The following is a 12,564-nucleotide window of genomic DNA, read 5'->3' on the forward strand; positions in this document are numbered from 1 at the left end:
AGACCAGACATAACCCAAACAGACGCAGTGGGGAGGAAGGTTTCCTGTGCTTTGGATGCCTAATGACTTGCTAGTATCAGCTGGTGGTCTTATAAACATTAGCAAATGTCTTTAGATCTCTGTGTAACCAAACAGCATCAATGCTTACTGTTTGTCTATCTGTTAAGACATAAGACTTCCGCCAAAACCATCTGCTTTTGTTGTGACCGTTGGTTACCTTCATTTGGGATGATTCTGTCAACTTGGTTTAGAATGTACATTATAGGGCACATGCTAATCTGCCTAGCACCAGGGTACATGATTAAGAAGTGTAAAATCATAACTACTGGCTGTGGCTCACGTCTCACAACCTCTTTGTTGTTTCTCTCTTCCAGTGACTGTGACTGTTGGAGGCAAGCAACACTTGCTGGGACTGTATGATACAGCAGGGCAGGTACATTATTTTACCTTCTATCCCTTTCTGATTTTTATTGCACTTGTTTCTATATTAAAAATAGCATTCATGCTATTTTGTGGCTGATCTGATTGCCCTTTTCTTACACAGATTTTATACAGGCTCAGTATTTAAAAACACCCCCAAAATGTGCCACAGGCTGAATTGTTCTAACTAAAAATAAACCCAGGATAAATTATGAGGTCATTTACATCTCTGATTTCTGTCAAAGGGACAGTTCCCCCTTCAATAAGTCAGCATTTAGTGACAGTTATCATGTAGTGACTGCTGAGACACAGCCAGTATTTACTATCCTGAGTACAGAAAATAGAAAATATCTGCACGGTAATGCTCACCAGCTATTAACCATTACATGGCAACCACTGTTGGTAACTTTAACATATACCTGCCAGTGCAAGGCTGTCACTTGCATTATAGTCTCCCATGTCTATGCCTGGTCTAGACTTAAATGATGTAATTTATGAGGCTTTTACCACTTCCCTTGCCAGACTATTCCATAGCGTACCAAACATCCTTTTGAGAATCAGACTACTAATACTGAAAGGGAGCTCAAGAAGTCAAGTCCAGTGTTCTGTCCTCATGGCAGGATGAAGCACCATCTAGATTATCCCAGACAGACGCGTATCTAACCTGCTCTTAACTATCTCCAGTGATGGGGATTCCACAACCTCCCTACACAATTTATGCTACTGTTTAACAACCCTGACAGTTAGGAAGTTTTTCCTAATGTCCAACCTAAACCTCCCTTGCCACAATTTAAACCCATTGCTTCTTGTCCTATCATCAGAGGCCAAAGAGGACAATGTTTCTCCCTACTCCTTTTTCCTACTCCCTACACCCTTTTAGGTACTTGACACCCATTTAGGTACTTGCACCTAACATGCACCTAATTGCTGTGAGTGTCTCGGCAAACCAAATTAATTAATCTAGAAAAAATGTGGAGGCTTGTTTAAAGTATCTCATTCTTTTGCTGGTGAATCTCTCTCTGTTTAAATTGTTAAGTCTGCAAGATCCTTACAGAAGCAACCGTTAGTCTTCACTCCAGGGAAGATTCATGCTGCAGCGACTGATCTTCCAGAGTTCAATTTAGCAGGTCTAGTAAAGACATGTTAAATCAAACTCAGTGGGTGCCCCGTTGGCAATTGATACTCCTGCTCCTGAAAGGAATAAGGGAAGCCTCTGGGAGCGTTTCATAGTGTAGCGCCCCCTCTCCACCTGGTTACCTTCTTTTAGAGCCAATCTCCTTTCAGGTTCGGATGGATGGGTCTGGGTTCTTCTGGATCCCGCCACCTACTCAATTTTATTCTTTCTGATTGATGTACTTGGCGGTGCCTCCACCCCCCTCACTCCTTCCTAGCAGGGTTGCCAGGGCAGCTTGGGAGGAAAATTCTAGCCCAGGATAATCCCCACGTATTCACCAGATAGTTGGAGACTCCCAGAAAATAACACAAACACATACACTATAATAAACACAATTATATTAAACAGGAGACAATTATAACAGAACAGGGTAAAACATTATTTTTAGGGTCACCGGTGCCCTGCAACTGTGAAGTTAGTGTCCCGTTGGTACGCGTACTTTGTTGGGGCCCTTGATGACTGTTGACCAGACAATCCTTCTCTGCAGAGGTTTAGCAGTGGGGCTGACTAGGTCCAGTACAGCCCAAAGGACTCACAAATGGGAGAAGGCAGCAAATCCCTCCACAGTTTAATAGGCTGCAGGTAATAAAATCCCCAAACAAATTCCCTGACTTACTAACTAAAAATTGGTGCACTCACACACTCCATGAATGAGCCTCAGGTTGAGAGATGACTCAGTCTCTGCAAAGGGGCTGCTCTCTTCTCACAGGGGTCCTCTTCAAGCAGGAACCAGGCTGCTTCGGTCCCAGAATTTCCCCTCACCGTGAAGGGGTGCAGGGCTCAAGATGCAGACCCCACAACTGCACCAAAATTCAAAACTACAGCCTCCCAGGCCAGCCTCCAGACCCACACAGCAGGCAGCAGCCCTGAACTTGCTGCTAGAGCCCAGCTGACCATGCAGTGACTCTCTCACCCAGGGAGCTGGAGAGCCAACTCCGCCTGGCTGGGGAAGCCTCCCAGCAAACTCCACAACTGGGAATCAACAGTGGAGACATAAACCCAGCTGAGGGATCCTGCCTTCAGGTCCCTAGAGGCTAGCTCTCAGGGGGAACCCTGCATGCAGGCCTGGGGCTTACTAGCTCCCACACACTCTGTCCTCCCCTTTTCCTGGCTGGCTCCAGACTCCCCTCAACAATGGTCTCTCCTTCCCCCTGGGAGGGGCATCTCACTCCCTGTGGGTTGCCGGGCAGACTCTGGCCCTGGTAGGGAGGGGGAGCCAAGGCAAACTCAGAGTGCTTCTCCCTGAGCTGCCAGCAGACAAAGCCCCGGGAATCCAAGCAATCTCCTTGGGGGTTACACTCTCCCTGTGCGAAAGTTCTTGCCGTCCTCGGCAAGGGTCATTTAACCACAACACAAACATGCAAGGTCCTTTCCATCAGGTAATAGTATACATTGTTTAGTTGACAATAAATATCATTAGCCAATAAGTAAGTATTGCTGTGTCCACATACAATATTAATTTAAACATTAAATTGTTATTCAAGTTACATTAATAACATTTTTACTATATTTAAATAAATGACTTAACCTTGGAGTCTCCATTGTTAACTATCAGACACAAACAATAATAGGCCACCCGCACCCATCTATTTACTAAATGCAGAGGGACAGAGGTGGAGGACCCTGGGACATCATAGGTGAGTTTCTGTACAGGTTTTCGCTCTCGTTCTGAACGTCGAAGTACAGGAGCTTCTTCATTCTCAGGGTTCTCAGCAGTAATGACTGCAGGACAATCAATGATTTCCCTCTCTGCAGGTTGCATGGCTTCTCCCACATCCTCTACAGGTGGAACCATCCTAGCTGGTAAACCACTTGCCTCTTCATGCTGTATTGTTGACTGAGGGGGTACAAAGGGTGCAGCTTCAGGGTTAAGTATTTGAGCTAGAGGAGGCTCAGATTCTCCCTCTCTAACAGTTTCTACCTCACACAGCTGCTCATGAAGCATAGGAGGTATTGGATAATAGGGGAAGAATTCCTCTTCACTGCTACTCTGTGAATGAGGATCATTTTCCCCAGAGGAGGTTAAAGACTCACTGTCTGCCTCCTCAGCAGATTCAAATTGTGCAGTAAGGGTTCTTTCTGCAGGAACTTTCTTCCTTAGTCTTGAACGAGTAATGGGTCGCCGGGAGGAACCACATTCACTATTTTTCTCTTCACCTATTAACTGCCCCACTGGCAAGAGGTGGTTTCGGTGAATAGTCTTACAAACATTTTTTCCATTTTCCATCCTAAGGCGATATACAGGCAAGTCTGGTAGCTTATCAACCACTATGTAGGTGTCTGCATTCCACCGGTCAGCTAATTTATGTTTTCCAGTGAGACCTAGATTTCGGATTAAGACTCTGTCTCCTACCTGCAGATCCTGTTCACGGACCCGACTATCATATCTCTGCTTGTTAGCAAGGTTGCTTTTTGTGGCTGCTTGGGAGGCCAGTCTGTAAGCTTCCCGCAAGTCATGCCTGAGACTCTGAATGTACTGGAGATAAGTTGTTTCGCTAGCTTCATCAGAGGATATCCCAAAACATAAGTCAATTGGTAGCCTGGCTTCTCTGCCAAACATTAAATAATAAGGCGAAAACCCAGTGGACTCATTTTTAGTGCAGTTATAAGCATGCACAAGGTAACTGACATGCTCACTCCATCTGGTCTTTTGGGATGGATGTAGTGTTCCCAACATGTTTAGCAAAGTCCGGTTGAATCTCTCCGGTTGTGGATCTCCCTGGGGATGGTAAGGAGTCGTTCTGGACTTCCTTATTCCCAGGGTTTTTGTAAGTTCACGAATTAGTCTGCTTTCAAAATCTCTTCCCTGGTCAGAATGGATTCGGGCTGGGAAACCATAATGTACAAAGAATTTGTCCCATAAAATTTTGGCCACTGTACTGGCTTTTTGGTCTTTTGTGGGATATGCTTGGGAATACCTTGTAAAATGGTCAGTAACTACAAGTATACTGGAGTGGTTCTTTCTATCAGGCTCCAATGACAAAAAGTCAATGCACACCAATTGCATGGGTGCATCTGTAGCGATGTTCACCATAGTCGCTGCCTTTTTTGGCAGAGTCTTCCGCTTAACACACCGAGAGCACCATTTGCAGTGGTCTTCCACAGATGGTGTCATTTTGGGCCAATAAAACCGATCTCTGACCAGTTCCAAAGTCTTATCTACCCCCAAGTGACCATGATCATCGTGCAGAGACTTCAACACCATCTCCTGGTATTCTTGGGGTAAGACCAGTTGTTTCCGCACATGGCCCCTTACAGTCTGGGTGGTCCGGAATAACAAACCTTTGTTAATCACTAAACGATCCCACTCTTTTAAGAGAAGAATTGTGCCGGGGGAAAAGTTAGCCTTAGAGACGGGTTTTTCACCCTTTTCTACAGCTTCCAGCACAGGTCCAATATTTGAATCTTTCCACTGAGCTCTTCTCAATTCAGTCGGAGTTAACTGGGGCAATTCAAAAGTCTTTAGCCCAACGAGGTTTGCATAAATGGTAGGTATAGCCTTCTCAGACAACCCCAGTGTGTCAGCATATCTTTCCTCATTTACATAAGGGGACTGCACTTTTCCTATTACAGCCTTGCAGGTGGCACGAATAGCAGGAGATGGTATCTCCATCCACTCAGACTCTTCCTCGAGTGGGTTATGAGGGCGACGGGACAATGCATCTGCGTCTGCATTGGTTTGACCCGAACGGTACTGCAGCTTAAAGTCATAAGCAGCCAAGGCAGCCATCCATCGCTGACCAGTAGCATCTAGTTTAGCCGTGGTCTGCACATAAGTAAGTGGGTTATTATCTGTTTTTACTACAAAGGTCGCTCCGTATAGATAATCATGAAGTTTGTCCACAACAGCCCATTTGAGAGCTAAAAACTCAAGTTTGTGCACGGGATAGTGTCTTTCAGAGGCAGTCAACCCTCGACTGACAAACGCCACAGGTTTCCATTTATTCTCATAATTCTGATAGAGAACTGCTCCTAATCCATCAAGACTGGCATCTACGTGTAGTTCATAGGGCTTGGTAGGGTCTGCAAAGGTTAACACTGGTGCAGTGGTGAGTTTCTCAATAAGGGCATGGAAAGCGCTGTTGCATTCCTCTGTCCAACGGTCTCCAAATGGTTCATTCACCTTGAAATACCTCTCATTAGGACTTGCAAGCTTATGTTGGGGTGATCTCTTCCACGTTGGGGGGTATCCCCTTGTCAAATTGGTGAGCGGTCTCACAATGGAGGAGTAATTTTTTACAAATCGGCGGTAATATCCACAGAAGCCTAGGAAAGATTGTAAAGCTTTCAGGTCTTTGGGTACAGGCCAGGTGGTTAATGCCTCAATCTTCTCGGGATCAGTCGCCACACCTTCTGCTGACACAATATGGCCTACATATTTTACTCGGGTCTGACAAAATTGACATTTATCAAGTGACAGTTTCAACCCACTAGCGTCCAGGCGGTCTAACACTTTCATTAGTCGAGCTTCATGCTCTTCCAGAGTTTTCCCAAAAACAATTAAGTCATCCAAATACACCAGCACTTCTAACAAATTCATATCCCCCACTGTCTTCTCCATCAAACGCTGGAATGTAGCAGGAGCTCCTGAGATACCTTGGGGCATCCTCTCAAACTGGTAGAATCCCAAGGGACAAATGAAAGCTGTTTTCTCTTTGTCTTCAGAGCTCATCGGGATCTGGTAGTAGCCGCTTCGTAAATCTAAGACAGAGAACCATCTGCTTCCTGCTAGGCAAGCTAAGGCATCATCTACCCTAGGTACAGTGTATTGATCTGGGATGGTCCTTTTATTCAGTGTGCGATAGTCCACACACATGCGCACAGTCCCATTTTTCTTCCGCACCACCACAATGGGGGATGCATAGGGGCTACGGGATTCAGAAATTATTCCTGCTTCCAATAGTTCTTGGATATGCTTTCTCACATCCTCAATGTCTGCAGGTGCCAGTCTTCGGGACCTCTCCCTGAAAGGCCTGTCATCTGCCAAACGAATGGTGTGTTCCACGTTAAGGGCACACCCCACATCCCATTCTTCAGTGGAGAACACATTAGGTCTCTCGCTTAACTGCTTTTTTAACCGGTCTTTCCAACTGGGAGATACAGGAGAATCACCAAAATTAAAAAGATCAGGATCCAATGCCTTACAGGGCTTTCTGGCTGCAGCTGCAGGGCTCATAACACTCTCTACTCTATACAATCGTGCCAATACCATTCCTCTCCTGATGGCTATGGGATGGTTGGTTTCATTTCGTATTCTGACCATAATGCCAGCTTCTTCCAGCTGTGGTAAGGACAATAAACCTCTCAGAACCATCAGACCACTAGGGAGGTTATCTCCATCAGAGGACTCCATCATTACTGTATGAGGAAGGCTGCTACTGTGCTTCTCAAGTTTTCCCCTCAAGTCAATCTCACCATGTGGGGGTATGGACAGAACAGCTTTGGATACTCTTACTACTTTCCCTAGAGATTCATCGTCAGAGCTATCATGGTCAGAAGGCATTGTGGATGAGCCCAGGGTCAGTTCTCTCCATGGAGGGCGAACCACATCTGGGGTCTTCTGGCCCAAACGACCACAAAGTGTGGCCAAAGATTGGAACATGTTGCTGTTGGTTCCAATCAATATGGGAATGCCATCAGAATTTTGTGTCTCAGGACAAATCAAAGCCAGAGTATCACAATCCTGGAGACATCCAGCCAGTTCTGCAGGAAAACGTAAAGTCACTAGTACATATCCATCGTATGGGTAACTAGCATTGCTAAGGCCCCATATTGCCAATCCTTCTAGAGGATGGATCTTCACTTGAGGGAGGAATTGCCGATGGAATTCTCTAGTAATGATGGTGACCTGAGATCCACTGTCCAGCAGGGCCCTACAGGGAATCCCTTCTACCATCACATTAACTACCGCTGCTGGGCCTATCAATCCTTCTGGGAATGGGCTTCAGGAAGGCTGTTCATAACACAACTTAGTGGAGCTCTGACTGTAATGGCTCCCAGTATGCTCCATTACTGGGATCCTTGGGAGTTTCCCTGTAGCTTCTTTTTTCGTTGCGCTACCTTCTCTTCATTCCTTGGGTTGTCACACTGGGTGGAAATGTGCCCATCCTCGCCACATCGGTAGCAGAATCTCTTGTTCCTTGGGAGGGTCACCAAGGTTTTCTTTACAGGTTCTCTGTTGGGGTCCCTTCTCCCTGGGTGAAAAGGAGGGTACTTCCTTTCTGTCAAAGTTGGTGAAAGAATATCGCTAGGTGACCCCTGAGGCATCTTACTCGTCATAAATTCAGTGAGCTGTGCTGTCAGGGTTTTGAGCTGTTGATGGAGGTCCTCAGTGGTAGGCAGACAAAGGTCATCCTTCAGTTTCTGAGGACCAATGGTCTGGCTCACTGAGATCTTATTCCTCTCTCTAACCGTTCTCTTTTCCTCCTCCTCCCGGACTTCTCGCAGCAGTTGGTGGAATTCTGGAGGACTGTCCAATCGGTCTGCAAGTTTCAATTTCATAATTAGAAAATCATCATAAATGGCACCTCGTATGACCTGTTCTAGTCGTACTCGGTGTTCCTTGCTCCTTTCAGTGCCTTTACGGCGGATGCACAGTTGAAGGGATGGTTCCAATCTGTGAAGATAGGAAGATAGTTTTTCACCTGAATGTTGGTAACAGGATCGAAACTGAAAGTAGAGGTCTTCCCCAGTCTCTAGGCTCCCAAAGGCATCCTCCATCGCCGAGAGATAGTCATCAACAGTGGCAGCAGGCTTGCTGGCTTTTAATGCACAGATTACATTCCCTGCAGGTCCTCGCAGGCTTTCTGCCACACGTTTCCTCTTTTCAGCCTCACTACATTGCCATTCCTGCATCACCTGATTTAGTTGATGCCTCCAAGTGTCATAGTCATCTTCCCCTACAGGCACAGGTTTAATGCCTGAAAAGAACTTCAGTTTTCTGTAAGGACCTGATTCATATGCTGTCTTTATGGACTCCCCTATTGCTTTTCCCATAGCAAAAATTATTTGGTCTGTAGAACTGGAAGGAGGCACAGGACTACTTCCCAAAAGAGTCCTTAATTCAGTCATGGTCTTCCCTTCCTGCATAAGGAAGTTCCCCAATTTGGACTGAAAACCATTAGTTTCAGATGGTGGGGCAGATGGGGAGGGAAAACGTGATTGTGTTTGAATGGTCACCTTCCATCCGTCCTTCTCTCCATCTGGCAGAATTACATGGGGAGTCACTACAGTAGACAGTATAATCTTGCTCTCTACAAGAAGAGATAAAGTAGCTTCCCCTTGTGCTTTCATCTGACTCCGAACCACACAGGTTCCCCATTCTCTGACATTAGCAATCTCATCTTCAATTTGTCTAATTTCCCATTCAGTGGGTACATTAGTGAGCAGAAAGTGGCGTTCAGGGTCAGCTCCCTCCAGCTCACACCAAGCTATAAGCCTCTTCTGATAATCCATACTGGGAATTTACTTAATATCCCAGGAAGACAGCAGGAGTGTATATAAGGTATGAGTTTAAAAGACGGGATCCCAGCGGTGCCTCCAATGTAGCGCCCCCTCTCCACCTGGTTACCTTCTTTTAGAGCCAATCTCCTTTCAGGTTCGGATGGATGGGTCTGGGTTCTTCTGGATCCCGCCACCTACTCAATTTTATTCTTTCTGATTGATGTACTTGGCGGTGCCTCCACCCCCCTCACTCCTTCCTAGCAGGGTTGCCAGGGCAGCTTGGGAGGAAAATTCTAGCCCAGGATAATCCCCACGTATTCACCAGATAGTTGGAGACTCCCAGAAAATAACACAAACACATACACTATAATAAACACAATTATATTAAACAGGAGACAATTATAACAGAACAGGGTAAAACATTATTTTTAGGGTCACCGGTGCCCTGCAACTGTGAAGTTAGTGTCCCGTTGGTACGCGTACTTTGTTGGGGCCCTTGATGACTGTTGACCAGACAATCCTTCTCTGCAGAGGTTTAGCAGTGGGGCTGACTAGGTCCAGTACAGCCCAAAGGACTCACAAATGGGAGAAGGCAGCAAATCCCTCCACAGTTTAATAGGCTGCAGGTAATAAAATCCCCAAACAAATTCCCTGACTTACTAACTAAAAATTGGTGCACTCACACACTCCATGAATGAGCCTCAGGTTGAGAGATGACTCAGTCTCTGCAAAGGGGCTGCTCTCTTCTCACAGGGGTCCTCTTCAAGCAGGAACCAGGCTGCTTCGGTCCCAGAATTTCCCCTCACCGTGAAGGGGTGCAGGGCTCAAGATGCAGACCCCACAACTGCACCAAAATTCAAAACTACAGCCTCCCAGGCCAGCCTCCAGACCCACACAGCAGGCAGCAGCCCTGAACTTGCTGCTAGAGCCCAGCTGACCATGCAGTGACTCTCTCACCCAGGGAGCTGGAGAGCCAACTCCGCCTGGCTGGGGAAGCCTCCCAGCAAACTCCACAACTGGGAATCAACAGTGGAGACATAAACCCAGCTGAGGGATCCTGCCTTCAGGTCCCTAGAGGCTAGCTCTCAGGGGGAACCCTGCCTGCAGGCCTGGGGCTTACTAGCTCCCACACACTCAGTCCTCCCCTTTTCCTGGCTGGCTCCAGACTCCCCTCAACAATGGTCTCTCCTTCCCCCTGGGAGGGGCATCTCACTCCCTGTGGGTTGCCGGGCAGACTCTGGCCCTGGTAGGGAGGGGGAGCCAAGGCAAACTCAGAGTGCTTCTCCCTGAGCTGCCAGCAGACAAAGCCCCGGGAATCCAAGCAATCTCCTTGGGGGTTACAATAGAATCATAGAATCATAGGACTGGAAGGGACCTCGAGAGGTCATCGAGTCCAGCCCCCCGCCCTCAAGGCAGGACCAAGCTCTGTCTACAGCATCCCTGACAGATGTCTATCTAACCTGTTCTTAAATATCTCCAGAGAGGGAGATTCCACCACCTCCCTTGGCAATTTATTCCAATATTTGACCACCCTGACAGTTAGGAATTTTTTCCTAATGTCCAATCTAAACTTCCCCTGCTGCACTTTAAGCCCATTACTCCTTGTCCTGTCCTCAGAAACCAAGAGGAACAAATTTTCTCCTTCCTCCTTGTGACACCCTTTTAGATTTGCTGTCGTTGGCCTCACAATGTGGGGATAGCGGGGAAACTCAAATCAAGGTACGTTGATTCCAGCTGTATAATTAACATAGCTGGAGTTGTGTATCTTAATTACACCTTCCCCTTTAGGGTGGATTTAATACAGTGGCAACTCCTGTTTCTAAACTTTGCCCTTTCATTCTTCTCCCCCTTCTACTGTACCAGTCATAGGGGAACACTGTTATTCCGCAGAATATCATGGAATACTTTCTATTCTACATCATTGTGACCACACAGAACTTGAACTGGTTTAGCTTAATCGGTGTAAAAACATGACCTATGAGGGAAGATTGAAAAAATGGGTGTGATCAGGCTGTAGAAGAGAGGACTAGGGGTGGAGGTGATAACAGTTTTCACATACATAAAAGGTTGTTATAAGGAGGCAGGAGAAAAATTGTTCTCCTTAACCACAGAGAACAGTACAAGAAGTAATGGGCTTGAATTGCAGAAATAGAGGTTTAATTTGGGCATTAGGGAAAACTTCCCAATTGTACAAGTGGCAAAGCACTGCAGCAAATTACATAGGGATATTGTGGAATCTCCTACTGGACACTTTTAAGAACAGCTTAGACAAACACTCATCGGCTGCATCTAGACTAGCAAGTTTTTCCGCAAAAGCAGCCGCTTTTGTGAAAAAACTTGCCAGCTGTCTACACTGGCTGCTTGATTTTGAGCAAAAGCACTGACGTTCTACTGTCTGAAATCAGTGCTTCTTGCACAAATGCTTTGATGTTCCCGTTCGGGCAAAAGCCCTTTTCTGGAAATGTTTTTGCGCAAGAGGGCCAGTGTAGACAGCTAAAAACTGTTTTGCACAAAAAAGCCCCGATGGCGAAAATGGCGATCGGGGCTTTCTTGTGCAAAACTGCATCTAGATTGGCACGGACGCTTTTCCGCAAAAAGTGTTTTTGCGGAAAAGCATCTGTGCCAATCTAGATGCTCTTTTCCGCAAATGCTTTTAACGGAAAAACTTTTCCGTTAAAAGCATTTGCGGAAAATCATGCCAGTCTAGACGTAGCCATCAGGAATGGTCTAGTTATTACATAGCCCTGCCTTTGATGCAGGGGACTAGACTAGATGACCTCTTGAGGTCCTTCCCAGGTCTATACTTCTATTCTTCTAAGATCACACTGCATGGGCATGAAAGTAATTGAGGCCCTTTAATGAATAGTATCAACACCTAGCTCTTATATATCACTTGTCATCTGTAGATCTCAAAGCTCTTTACATAGCGGGTGTCAATATCCCTCTTTGACAGATGGGGACACTGAGACACAAAGAGATGAAGCTTAATGCCCAAGGTCATCTGATAAACCAGTAAAAAAACTTCAGGCAGAAACCTTTATAATCCTAAAAGCCAAGATTTCAGGGCATGGGATTTCCCTATGAAAATCAAGAAAAATGGGATTGTAAAATAGTGGATTGGATTAAGAATTTTCAACCTACCAGCTGATATCCCAAGAGGGATACAGAGAGGCACAACCTGTGGCGGCGTAGTCAGGTGACACTGCACCCCCGTAGCAGCAAGAACAGACTCCCCGCCAACCGGTAGAATAGAGGGGGTTTATTGCTTCTCCAGGATACCGCACTGCATAGATGTGATGTGTCTACAGGAGTCTGGGCCAGGATGAGATGGGGTCCCTAGGCCCCTAGATTCCAGCCCCTCCTTAGTCTGTCTCCTTCATGGTTCCAGCCCAAGACAGACCCTTCCCCTGAACACTCACTTCCCTAGTTCCCTCGCTGCCCCAACTCCTCTGACCAGCTGGGTCTTTGTCTACCTGACTTAGGCAGCCCACCTGCTGGGCAGTGCTCACAGGCAGAGGCCAGGAGGG

At 46.5% G+C, this 12,564-nt stretch overlaps 1 protein-coding gene across 1 annotated transcript in view; it reads left to right on the top strand.

Moving 5' to 3' along the window:
* Positions 1-12,564, top strand: part of RHOJ (ras homolog family member J) — a 99,478-nt gene that overhangs the window by 63,004 nt on the left and 23,910 nt on the right. The window contains exon 2 of the mRNA XM_006110762.4: positions 375-433. Within this exon, the coding sequence (XP_006110824.2) occupies positions 375-433 (59 nt within the window). The remainder of the gene's footprint in view (positions 1-374; positions 434-12,564) is intronic.

Source organism: Pelodiscus sinensis, chromosome 4, assembly GCF_049634645.1.
Source record: "Pelodiscus sinensis isolate JC-2024 chromosome 4, ASM4963464v1, whole genome shotgun sequence".
Classification (NCBI taxonomy): domain Eukaryota; kingdom Metazoa; phylum Chordata; order Testudines; family Trionychidae; genus Pelodiscus; species Pelodiscus sinensis.